The 14,205-nt window shown below is 38.0% G+C and overlaps 1 protein-coding gene across 1 annotated transcript in view; it reads left to right on the top strand.

The window, feature by feature from the left end:
- The window catches only part of PTPN22 (protein tyrosine phosphatase non-receptor type 22), a 186,326-nt gene that overhangs the window by 126,009 nt on the left and 46,112 nt on the right, over positions 1-14,205 (top strand). The window contains exons 9-10 of the mRNA XM_073615709.1: positions 9,796-9,862; positions 11,552-11,629. Coding sequence (XP_073471810.1) covers positions 9,796-9,862; positions 11,552-11,629 — 145 coding nt within the window. The remainder of the gene's footprint in view (positions 1-9,795; positions 9,863-11,551; positions 11,630-14,205) is intronic.

Genomic DNA, 14,205 nt, shown 5'->3' on the forward strand with positions numbered 1-14,205 from the left:
GTATATTTTCAAGCCATGGACAATGATGACAACTATTTTTGGGAATATAGCCATTTCTGTCAGTTGGCTTGAAATAAGTTTTTGTAGAGATATAGTTTCCTTGTATTTCTATTTTTAAATCAAGAAATGGTATGGAATGCAAGCTAGTTTGCAATGTAAATTCAATCCCTTTATCATTAAGATTAAGTTTTTGGAATGCCACTAAACTGGTAGTATCTCCTTGCCATATGCAGAATATATCATCTATGAAACGGCAATACATTAATAATTCGGATGGCCTCTGATTATATGTTAGTTCTGTTTCCCACATATCCATAAAGAGATTCTCCACACTTAGGGCAAAGCGTGCCCCCATAGCAATTGCCTTTATCTGTTTCAAATACTTGCCATTGTACCAGAAATAATTATGGTTGAGACAATAATCCAGGCACTCCCTGATTTTTTGTCTCCTACCTAGCTGGTGATCTCTATGTGGAGCCCGTTTGACTGCTAATTGGGCATCCTCATGATTAATGATAGTATAGAGTGACCTGAAATCGGCTGTCTCTAATATACTTTGCCCAGTAATCCATAATTGCTCTAACAATTGGAGAAGATGTTTTGTGTCCTTAAGATATGCCCTGGTCTGTTTAACTAAGGGTTGCAGATACCCAAATGGGAGGATACTGATCCAAAAATAACAATAATAATGACTATTATGAGTGCAGAAACACGTTGGCTCTTTTTCTCCACTAGATGGTGCCATTTTATTATGTTAACATAGAGATGTCTGTATGGTTCGGCTGACTTTTTTTGCTTTAGGCATCTTGCCGTCTCACTGGCCAGTTTTATATTTAATATATATTATTCACCGGGCGGTGGCATTTTTAGTGATAAGGTGTAGTCCTACTGACTGCCATTAGTCAGATTAGAAATTTCCCCCTTTTTACTTAGTTATAATAATATATTTTTTGAGCTTTTTACCTTTGGTCATTATGACCATGTTTGGTTATTTAGATTATGTAGGTTAAGATTTTTGCCCTGGTTAGGAATCCTGAGTCTTTTGGCTAATCTAGTGGCTGCTGGATATAAAGCCAGCAGTCAGTATTTTATTACAGTGGATCTCCAACAAAATGGCCACCACAGGCTATGAGAAAATGGCGACCAGAACTTTAATTGATTTTGACTATAAATAGTTCTTAGCTAGCTGTCACCAGGCCCCTATCCCTTGAGTTAGTCACATGATTGATGACGAAACGCATTGGATGGAGCCTGTGACATCACCGCACACCACCAGGAAGTAGACTGGGACTTAATGGTGGTTTGTAGCTGAGGTCTGATGGACATCTAGGTGGTTTCTGTGAGGTGCCATACCCCTGATGTAAACTAATGCATTGAACGAGTGCATCGGAAGCTGTGTACATTTAAATGTGAGTTTGATTACATTTTTAATAAATTTAAGATTTAAAAAAAACGATAAGGGCCATATGATATCCTTCCATTCTATGTTTATATTGGGAATATGGTGGTCTGAGGTGTATGGGAGCATTGTGAGCACCTGAGCAGCTGACATCCAGAAGGATTTACACCCCTGTGGGGAAGGCACTACTAGACCCAAGTGGGGAGGTGAACGCATTGGTTGATTGGTGGAGGGTATATATCACTGTGAAGATTAACCCTTTAGTCAATGATGAATGTCACCATTGTTATAAAATGGACTTCACATGTTCAATTTGAATGGACTTTTCACTTGTTTGTTTATTTCTTCTTTAGGAGTTCTTGTGAATATTATATTTAATGTGTTTTGTTATAGGAGAACAATTTTTCTGTTTATAAGTATCTTATTAAATGTGGTATACAATAATAAGCACAATTTATTCACATTAGCCATTGGGTAGCACTGTTTATCTTGAGTTATCTCAATAATTGTTTACACTGACCTATTAGGTGGCGCTTCACGTTTATTACTATTTTGTTCCCTGATCTTCTCTGCTGATTGTGAACTGGGAGCACACAGCTCTGTGCAGTTCCAGGTTCAGAGCTGTCAAACTCCCATCTGAGACGCCAAGAAAAAGGAGGATCAAGCCCATTGATTTACTGGAGCAGAGGGCAGAACAAACATAATAGACCCCTGATAAAGAGTACCAACCACCTGCCCAATGCTATCAAATAGAGGGAATAGAACTAAATGAATGGGAACTAGTGCGCAAAACCACAATGTGGGCAAGAAAATCTTGAACCTGACGGTAAACCACCAGATGGAGAGCCGCCAACATAGACAGGTCCACTCAGTTCCCCAAAATGCAATTAAATAAAAGATATGTGGCGCTAATCCATCAATCAGTAGTACCACTTGAATTATAAAATAATGGGCCAATCAAACCCCACCTTCTATAGTAAATATCCGGAGAAAATACCCAATAAATAATAGCATACCAAGTGAATAAAAAATATAAAATGGTGGAGATACAATTCTAAGGAATGGGAAAATGTAAAATTTAAAATCTATCAAAATACTATCAAGTGCTTGATCAACAATACCAATTTCCCCTCGTTAAGTAAAAACCAAAATATTGTTCTATGTGGATCTGTGAAAAAATAAAACTAACTTCTCAAATAAGATGCTCAAAACCAAAGTATATGTGATAATGATGAATCAGTGCCTTACAAACAAATCAATACCTCATACATATTCACTGTGAATAAAATAAATAAATATATGGATATAAATATGACTAATATGGTAAAGTGACCCTTAATCGTGAGTAAGCATATACAGATATTAAAGTGACAAAATAGTGCAAAGATGTTCAGCATAAAATGTGCAATAATTGATACATAGCCAAATGCAAATTTCAATCGTACCATAAAATTATAATAAATAAATTCAAAGGGATCCCTTTGATAAAGTCACGTGCTGTGACGCAACGCGTCAGGGTAGGAGGAGTCAGGTGCCGACGCTTCACGGGGACGGCCGAACCCGGAAGCTTTGCTTACATCTACCGTTTGCTGCTTATTTTTAATGTAAGTCATTACGTTTTTTTCAAATAAATGTTTTAAATACTACACCATGAGACCTCTCCTCTGTTCTTGATTTAATTGCTGGGACCGCTGAAAGCGCTGGAAGCTGGGGATGAGAGACAGACTCATTTGATGCTTAAAGACACGCTGCAGGGAACACAGCTGTTTCTAGTTATTATCCACCCGCTCTACTTGGCCCATTGGGGGCCGCTTCTGGAGGTGAGAGGCTGGGGGAAATACTTGGGAGATGCACTAAAACGTGCATAGAAAAAAGAAAAAATCACTGCACATTGGTTTAGCACTGTGTGTAAAGACTTTGCTGTGGAAACCACCTACCACTACTGCACTTGTTTGGACTTTACTACACCATTGTCACTGTTTGGGACAGCATCCCTGTGGTGGGATTGACTGCCCTATTTATTATTTTTATTATTTATTTATTATAATTTTATGGTACGATTGAAATTTGCATTTGGCTATGTATCAATTATTGCACATTTTATGCTGAACATCTTTGCACTATTTTGTCACTTTAATATCTGTATATGCTTACTCACGATTAAGGGTCACTTTACCATATTAGTCATATTTATATCCATATATTTATTTATTTTATTCACAGTGAATATGTATGAGGTATTGATTTGTTTGTAAGGCACTGATTCATCATTATCACATATACTTTGGTTTTGAGCATCTTATTTGAGAAGTTAGTTTTATTTTTTCACAGATCCACATAGAACAATATTTTGGTTTTTACTTAACGAGGGGAAATTGGTATTGTTGATCAAGCACTTGATAGTATTTAGTATTGTAAATTTTACATTTTCCCATTCCTTAGAATTGTATCTCCACCATTTTATATTTTTTATTCACTTGGTATGCTATTATTTATTGGGTATTTTCTCCGGATATTTACTATAGAAGGTGGGGTTTGATTGGCCCATTATTTTATAATTCAAGTGGTACTACTGATTGATGGATTAGCGCCACATATCTTTTATTTAATATCAAATAGAGGGCTTGTTAGGCTTCTTGCGATAGCAATAAACTTAAATTAAAAATAAAATATAAAAAATGTAAAATAAAGTAGATAAAATATATAAAAAAAGCACCCCTCCCACTTGTCCCACACACAAACATGCAAATGCACATGTAGGGTGCACATGCATACATAAACAATAGCGCAACATATATTACACACACACTGGAGTGAGAGAAACAATTATAAGTACTTCTTTTACAGTTAACTGTAAACTGATGAACAGTAAAGGCATTTAAAGTGTCACCTAGTTAACCCTAATTTGTTGCCTTATCAAGGTTTGACATATTGAAAAGTATAGTGAACCGAACATGAGTACAGGGCTGCTCCATCCCTGGAATTAGAACACAACCAAAAACATCTCCCATGAGACTATGTTGCAGCCAATGAAGCAAAAATATGTAAAACACAAAAAATATATATCTTGGGATATATATAGATATATATCTATATATACAGTGGATAAAAAAAGTCTACACACCCCTGTTAAAATGTCAGGTTTCTGTGATGTAAAAAAATTAGACAAAGATAAATCATTTCAGAACTTTATCCACCTTTAATGTGACCTACAAACTGTACGGGTGACCCCACCCGCCTCTGATGCAACGGGAATCCTGCGTTGTATCAGAGGGGGCGGGGCCACCCGTACACGTCACTGGGAAACCCCGGCGTTTCCCCTTGTCAGAGGGGGGCGGGGTCACGTGATGGGTGGCCCCGCCCTCAGCTACATAAGAGCTGTCAAGCTAACGCTGCGTCATTGGCTGGGTGCCTCCCGTGGAGGCAGGATCCTGTACGCGTTCCTCGCTGGAGTCGCTGGAGATCATTCATCGCTGGAGATCGAGAACTGGTATACATCTCTGGAGTAGGAGCATGGATTTATTGGATTACATCGCGGGAATCTCTTTTTTATTTTTTTATTTTTAATAAAGGACTTGCCCCAAGCCGCCTCCTGTGGTTTTTAACATTTTGACCCCTTACCAATTAACATGGGGGGGCGGGATCTGGGTGTCCCCTTTGTTAAAAGGGGCTTCCAGATTCTGATAAGCCCCCCCGCCCACAGGCTAGAGGGGATGAGGCCCTTGTCCCCGTAAACAAGGGGACATCCTCCCCATGTTGAGGGCATGTGGCCTGGTACAGTTCAGGAGGGGGGGCTCTCTCTCGTCCCCCCTCTTTACTGTGGCCTGCCAGGTTGCGTGCTCGGATAAGGGTCCGGTGTGGATTTTTGGGGGAACCCCACACCATTTTTTTTAAATTTTGGCACGGAGTTCCCCTTAAAATCCATACTGATTTTTGGGGGGAACCCCACGCCATTTTTATTTAAATTTTGGCGCCGAGTTCCCCTTAATATCCATACCAGACCTCAAGGGCCTGGTAATGGAATTTTGGGGGACCCCCACGCATTTTATTTTTTATTTTTCAATGACTTTTATGTGTATTGTCGGGACCGACATTTCAGTAATAGCCGACACTAGTGCTAGCACTTTTAAACGGCTTTTTTTTCCTTTAGAAACGTCATTTTGCTCTCGGACTGTTATAAACATGGGAAAAATGCACTACTTTACAGGCATACTATAGACACCCCCAGGTACGAAATTTAAAGGAATATTTCACTTTTATTGTTTCACTTTAAGCATTATTAAAATCACTGCTCCCGAAAAAATGGCAGTTTTTAAAACTTTTTTTTGCATTGATACAAGTCCCCTGGGGCAGGACCCAGGTCTCCAAACACTTTTCATGACAATAACTTGCATATTAACCTTTAAAATTAGCACTTTTGATTTTTCATGTTTGTGTCCCATAGACTTTAACAGCGTTCGCGTGTTCGAATACATTTTTTGCCTGTTCGCATGTTCTGAATGCAAACCGAACAGGGGGTGTTCGGCCCATCCCTATTGCCAAATCAAGATGTGTCATGCTGATAGACTCATACCCAAAAAAGACTGAGTGCTGTGATAAAATCAAAAGTTGCTTCAACAAAGTATTAGTTTAAGGGTGTGCACGCTTATGCAAGCATATTATTTTAGTTTTGTATTTTTACTTCCCTCCACCTAAAAGATTTCAGTTTGTTCAACTGAGTTGTAAAGTTTATAGGTCACATTAAAGGTGGAAAAAGTTCTGAAATGATTTATCTTTGTCTCATTGTTTTACATCACATAAACCTGACATTTTAACAGGGGTGTGTAGACTTTTTATATCCACTATATATTATTATTATTATACAGGATTTATATAGCGCCAACAGTTTACGTAACGCTTTACAACTTGAGGGTAGACAGTACAAATACAATACACTTTAATACAGTAGGAATCAGAGGGCCCTGCTCCTTAGAGCTTACAATCTAAGAGGGAAGGTCAAGAGATACAAGAGGTAATAACTGTGGGTGATGTGCTGATTGAGAAGATAAATGTACAGTTGTTAGGTGGGGGCCAGATAGGCTTCTCTGAAGAGATGAGTTTTCAGGGATCGTCTGAAAGTGGATAAAGTAGGAGAAAACCGGACGGATTGGGGTAGAGCATTCCAGAGGATGGGAGAGGCTCTGGAAAAGTCCTGAAGGTGAGATTGGGATGAGGTGACAAGGGAGTTTGAGAGCAGGAGGTCTTGGAAGGAGCGAAGAGAACGATTAGGTTGGTATTTTGTGACTAGGTTAGAGATGTAGCTGGGGGCCTATTTAGAGGTAAACCAATGAGGAGGGAGTTGCAGTAGTCGAGGCGGGAGATGACCAGGGAGTGGATTAGAAGCTTTGTGGTGACATTGGTTAGGAAGGGGTGTATCTTGGAGATGTTGCGGAGATTGAGGCGCCAAGTTTTGGATAGTGATAGAATGTGGGGTCGAAAGGTTAGTTCAGAGTCCAGGATTACGCCTAGGACCTTGGCATGGGGAGATGGGTCGGTAGTTGAGCCGTTGATATTGCCAGAGAAATCAGGGGAAGTGGTACCTGAGGGAGGAAATATCATGAGCTCGGTTTTGGATAGGTTGAGTTTGAGGAAGTGATGTGACATCCAGGCTGATATGTCTGCTAGTAAGTTGGTAATGCGTGAGGAGACAGATGGAGAGAGCTGGGGGGTGGAGAGATAGATTTGGGTGTCATCAGCATAGAGATGATATTTAAAGCCGTGGGAGACAATCAACTTACCCAAGGAGGTGGTGTAGATTGAGAAAAGGAGAGGTCCAAGAACAGAACCTTGGGGGACCCCAACGGAGAAAGGAAGAGGAGAGGAGGAAGTAGAGTTGTAAGTGACACTGAAGGAGTGGTGGGATAGGTAGGATGAGAACCAGCGAAGAGTACAGTCACGGAGACCAAAGGAGTGGAGTTTTTTGAGGAGGAGGGGGTGGTCCACTGTGTCAAAGGCAGCAGAGAGATCCAGGAGAAGTAGTACAGAATAGTGTCCACTGGTTTTAGCCATTAGTAGGTCATTTGAGAGTTTAAGGAGAGCAGTTTCCATGGAGTGTTGAGGGCGAAAACCGGACTGAAGGGGATCAAGAAGTTTATTCATGGTCAGATGGTCGCTTAGTCGGTTGTAGACCAGTCTTTCAAGAAGTTTGGAGGAGAAGGAGAGTAAGGAGATGGGACGTAAGTTGTTGAGATTGGTGGGGTCCAGTGAGGGCTTTTTAAGTATGGGGGTGACTAGCGCATGTTTTAGAGAGTTCGGGAAGATGCCACAAGAGAGGGAGAGGTTGAAAATGTGAGTAAGAGAGTGTAGAATCGAGTCAGAGGGTGAACGTAGCATTTGCGAGGGAGCAGGATCCAGGAGGCAGGTGGTTAGATGAGTGTTAGATAAAAGTTTAGCAAGCTCAGTAGTAGTAGCAGGGTTGAATGAGGGAAGTAATGATTGTATCTGTATCTATCTATATATATATATAGAGAGAGAGAGAGAGAGAGAGAGAGAGAGAGAGATGTTTATGGCTAGGTTTGACATATTTGGTATTTATTTACTCAACGCAACCTCAACCTCATCTTCTTCATTTTAAACTAAACGCACTGATTTACCTGTTTCCCAAAACAGTTGCTTTTTTTTTTTTTGTTTTGTTTTTATATTGTAATTTGTATTATTTTCCAAGAAATAACAAAGCAATATAAGCAAACTGAAAATAGAATAAAATATAATAGAGTTACAAAGAAAAAGTTATAACAAGCTATCTGACAGTTTTAGAGGCATGCCTTGAATAATTTTTACAAATACCAATGTGCTTATGTCAATTCTCAACCAAATTGTAAAGCCATTAAATGTCTGGTGTCATAGCTAATTACATGTACAGTATCTGTAACTGCAGATCAAACAAAGGCAGCTTCCTTGGCTGCAAAAGAAAGGAGGTTGCACTGGTGTTATATTTCCTTCCTGAAAATATATTTCACAAATATTCTGTAATTTTTAAACATTTCAACTACCATCTTTATTTGACAGTGCTTCTGTGTTCAAAGTAACACAGAAGGGCGGTTTTAGTAAACTTGTAGCCAAATACAGTATACAGACTTTAACATCTGCATGAAAAATGAAAATACAAAATTCCTCCACGGGAAATGTGGTTCATCTACAGATCAAAGGGATGAGCTTTGCTCTGCATATGATGTCAGCTAAGGAACTTGACAAGTATAAAAAAAAAAAAAAAAAAAAAAGTTAAACTTTGTTCTTATTTAACCACTTATTAACCCTTAGTTTACCTTAATCAGCCCCATTTACCTCCACGGCTTTTCCTTACGGCTTTTCCTTTCAGCTATTATTTTCCTGCTGATTTTTTGTTTACTTCTATTTTTCTAACTTTTAATATTAAAATGCTTTTGTTCTTACTGATTTTGTTCATTAATTTTTTTAAGGCCAAAGAAAAACTAAAAACAAACATCAATTATTTTCATTTTTACATAGCTTAGCAATGCATTGTACCTTAATCATAATTTTGGAGCCATTTTAAAAAAAGATGAATTATATAATAAAATGTATACTTTTTATCTACATTAACATTTTTTTTTTAAAACGTATACAGATTAAATTAGAAAAAAAATTGGGAGAGTTATTTTTTTGTCTGTGGCTTGAATAAAGAAAATTATTGCAAGACAATATCACCAAAAGAAAGCTTTGTATGTAGAAAAAAAAAAACAAACAATATATGTATTACTTTGTTATCCTAATTGATAAGAAAGTTATTCCGAATGAATAGGCCCATAGCATGAATGTAAACATTTCTCTGGCCTATAAGGGGTATAGAGGCAAGAGGTTGGTTAAATATATTTATCGCTACATTTACATGCAGACTAAGCTGTCTAACAAAAGTGACATTGACAAGAGTAAGAACAAACTAAAACACTGCCAGAGGCAATGGTAGCAACATTTAAACAATTTAGCACCCCTAATAGCTTTATATTGTGTTGCTATATTATACTGGTTAACATACTTACGTATTTTAACCATATATATATAGTTTTCAGAATAACTTTTCGAAAAAAGGGATATTTTAACCTACCTGCAGGATTATAGTTTTAGTAGTAATATGTATCTGCTGCTTACTAATTTGCATTATATACAAATGAGGGAGCATTACCATTTTAAAAGAAATGTAGATATAGTGTTCATGGCAACTTTGTACAGTGAACATGTTCCCTAGACCAATAGTACCACCTAGTGTTACTTTGCTATTACTACATGTTATACCACAATAAAAAATTGCAAAACACAGAAAAAATTATGTATAACTATCTAAATACTAATACATATTTAAATGTGGAATCTACAGTATGTACCATTTTGCTTTATTTTAGTGCTGGCTGTGGGCGAACGGGCGTTATCTGTGCAATTGATTATATCTGGAGATTACTGAAAGATGAGGTAAGATTGCTGTCATGTGTATTTGTAGACATAAATAAAATGCTTCTGAATAAACTAGGAGGTCATAACCTGGATGATTGTGTGTGACAGCTGCTGCATATCTTGTCCCATATGTGATGTGTGGCCGTGCAACGGAACAGTAACATCTGGAAAGGTTGCAGTGGTTGTTATAGTCTCAAATGATCCATGTGACAGTCACAGTTTTGTGGTAGAAAATCTGTTTGACAATACCAAATGTTCCCTGAGCAACCAGTTTCCAAAACATCCATCTGCTTATGTCATTAGGCCTTTGAAAATGGTGCTGATCAAGGCTATATCATTTTGCTGATGACCATGCAGACATTTTGTGCTGATAAACAAAAAATAAAGGACATTTTTTTTTTTTTGAACGTTTAATCAAAAGTATTAAACTGCATTTAAGAAGACCAAAAATATCTATAGATAGATTAAGGCAGAAAGGTGCCACCCCATCTGCATTGTTTATACTGACATCCTGCCTTTGTGAAGTGACAGGCAGGTGCATAAATTTCACCAATTGCTTTATTCTCCTGGCTTATTGCAGAAGCTTGACGGTTGGAGCTGGGCCCCTGGATATCCTTTAGGTCCTAGGCTCCCTGCCTAGGTTGCTTGTGGATTATCCAGTACTGATAAAATGCTTCAAAGAACCAGTGTGTGGAGGAACTATATCTGATTGATGGAGTAATGGTTTGCATTCAAATATGCAACACATCTATAGCCAACAATGGATATATTTTATAGTGTAACTAAAGGTTAAACTTATTTTCTCATTTTGCATAGAGTAACAGTGTGGGTTGTAACCCCTGTCAGTTTTTTTTTTTTTGTTATCTGTGTCCCATTTCGGAGATTTCCTGTCACTTCATGTTCTATAGCCAAAACAGGAAGTGAGTGGAAATCCCTCCAAAGTGAGGGATTCACCAAGGTCACCAGAACTTGTGTCCCCATTGGAAGATTTCCCCTCTACTAGTATTCTGATGGCAATTGGCATTGGCAATGGCATTTTCTTTTACTTTAACTTTCAATGACAATGGTAAACAGGACAAAATGTGATTCTCCCTAATAGGGACACAGACAGTAATAAAAACCCAATAGGTGTTCTAATCTTTCTCCACTCTATCCAAAACTTAAAAAAAATAAAAATGTTTTCCTTTAGTTATACTTTAATGCATTCATAACATTAAGGTAAAAAACGTTTTACCACTTGCTCAGTGCCCCCCGCCCCTTTTCCTAAACACGTACCTGACACGACTCTTGGTCCAGCGTTATCCCCGCTAGAAAAAAAAAAGTTTTGCCTTTAGTTATCCTTTAAGGGCAGACTTGCTTTTCATCATTTTATTTTCTCCGCCAAGTCCACGTGACCAAACCCAATTTATTAATCTACATCCTATGAAGGTCCACTTTCTGGGTAGCGACTTTCCAATGGGATGCAGGGTAGTCCAAGGAAATATGAAACTTTGGGCACTTTGAGCTTCAGCAACATATCTTATATTTATTATTATGTTTTTCTTAACAACGTAATAATTATGTACTAAATGTATGTATATGTGTTCCTACGATGAATTAAAAAAATGTAAATCCTGCCAAACTTTCGTTGCGTATGATAATGAAGTGCATAAGAGGGCTGAGAAGAATATCTGAATGACAACAATTTTGCTTTCTTCTCTGTAATAGATTATTCCAGTTAATTTTAGTGTTTATTCAATTATACAAGAAATGCGAACTCAGAGGTCTTCACTTGTTCAAACCAAGGTATGCTTCTTATAAAAAAAAATTGTTTACTACTTTTGTTACATAAAGAAGTGTGACTGACACCACAACAACCTTGCAGCAGCTTCATATCCATACTTTGTACTTTTGAGTAATATATGAGATGTATATGTACGTCTCATTCTGTGGCTCACACCCAAATCATACCAGATTATTAAAGTGGATTTGCACCCTTGGAATGCAATAAATCTAAGATGCATGCTGTCAGACAGCTACTTATCAGAGTGTTTTATATTCTTCAAGAGAAGCAAGATTTTAATTATCTTTATCCTCTATACTTTATATGTGCAGCTCTGTTTTTAGACTTGGCATCGGGAAAATGCTGGAACTTCTTGCTACAGATGTCATTTCAAGTTTCTTTATCCACTTGAAGACCAGGCCTATTATTATTATGCTTTTTTTTTTTTTTATTTGGGCAAGTTACCACAACAGCATTATCCGTAGTTTTTAAGATCAAAGATACAACTATGTTGGTGTCCCTTGTTAATTTTACATTGTATTTTTTAAATGTAACTGCCTACTCCCAAACTGTCATTTGAAGTAAAACACATAGCCAAGTATTATTCTCCACAATTTTTTATGGTGCATTAAAAAAAGAAAACAAATAAAATTAGAAATGCTATCTGCCAATAGAACTTAACCAAAAAGTGCATTCTATGCATCCAAAAATATAGAAAATATACAAAATCAAATCATTATTCAACCCAAAAAATAATGTCAAAGCAATAACTCCAAGGCCAATAATAAATAACACGTTATCTCCTCTGATTCCACAACATGGCTGGTTGACGAACGGCCGTTCAGATACGAACTGAAAAGTGCGAAATGAAAAGTGCAAAATGAAAAGTGCGAATCAACACTCACCAGACTTCTACTAACACAAAATTAGCAGAAGGAGACCAAAGGGTGGCGCTAAAGAGCTGAAAAACAATGTAGTACGTCACTACGTTTGTAATTGCTGGCCAACAATTGTGTGGCCGTGTGTATGCAAGACAAGTTTGGGTCAATGCCCTTCGGACAAAAGTCCACGGTTTTGTTGGCGGAAAATCTGATTGTGTGTATGAGGCTTAAGAGTTACAGAGGAGGTCTTGTGCTAGAATTATTGCTCTCGCTCTAACGATCGTGTGGTTTGGTTACATATGCTTGTGCAACATACCTATGCATTCACTTCTGCGCGTGAACACGGAGGGATGGGGTGCTTTTAAATTTTTATTTTTCTTATTTATTTTACTTTTTATTTTTACACTGTCTCTTTATTTTGTATGTTTATCACTTGTTTTCCTATTACAAGGAATGTAAGCATCCCTTGTAATAGAAACATGGGGTCAAAAAGACCCCAAATCTCTCATTTATCTTTAAAAGGAAAAGACAAAAAAACATGTTTTTTACTTTTGCTTTAAAAAAAAAAAAAAAATATATATATATATATATATATATATATATATATATATATATATATATATTTACTTTGGCACGGGAACTGGAAGTGATGTTGCTCCGCTGCTCCAAGGGCATAAAGACGAGTGGCGGCCATCTTGGCCTCACTCTTCTCCATACCCAGCTACTGACAGCATCAGAATGACCAGGAAGAGGTCGGAACCAGCCAAATAACATTTCCATATGCATACAGTCTTTTCCAGCAGCAATCCTCACACCAGTCTCTTGAATGTTACTTATCACTGTGAACATATCAGTTGATGTGCTTGGTCTATAGACTGCTCCAATCCCATAAACTGAAACAAAGGACCAAGTAAGAATGGGAAACATAAAGGAAACCTACAATATATTGATAGAAATAAGTAGGCTGTCATTTGCTGATTTCTCCTCTTGCTGCCTGGTTGTCATGCCGATCCAATCCAACTTGACCTGGAACAAAAATTTAGATCAAGGGTTCTGACTTCACTTTAATTTTACCAATTTGCAAGTGTGTTTAAATTTGTAAAAATGTTATCAAACACAGCCAGGCAAGTAGTATTTTCAAATGTTGTCAATGGTAACCCCCATGTTTCACTATGAGCAGATTTCTTAAAAACAGAACATACTCCAGTCACTTGTGGAATCATAGAGTTGTGTCAGTCTGTAAGCACGCTAGCAAGCAGGTTCCGTGCCCCCTCATGGCCAGAGGTCAAATTACCACACCGGGCCGCATATAAAGAAGGATAATGTCTTTTAACCCACCAGTAACACTTGTCTCAGCACTTATTACAGAGGCATTTTAAGAGAGATGATGTAGAGTGCTGTCTCTCTCCACCAGCTCTTACACATTTCACACCCTGTCATCTTCAGCCTGTAGGCTTGGAGGGGGTGCCACTACACATTTTACAAGGCCTCGCACTTTGTAGTTTCAGGCCGGGTCATTCTGTTTTGCAGCTGGTAAAGGTAATGTAGAGAAAGTCCAGTCCTTGGACTCGTGACAGGGTCCCGCTAAGGGGTACTCCACTGTTAGAACACTGATTAAATCTTCACGTGTTTGGTCACGCCTCCAACTTCCAAAAGGCCCAACCTCCTCCTGTATTTATCACTCTCCAAAAGACAGGAAGTGACACATGCAAGAGGAA

Source organism: Aquarana catesbeiana, linkage group LG02, assembly GCF_042186555.1.
Source record: "Aquarana catesbeiana isolate 2022-GZ linkage group LG02, ASM4218655v1, whole genome shotgun sequence".
Lineage (NCBI taxonomy): Eukaryota > Metazoa > Chordata > Amphibia > Anura > Ranidae > Aquarana > Aquarana catesbeiana.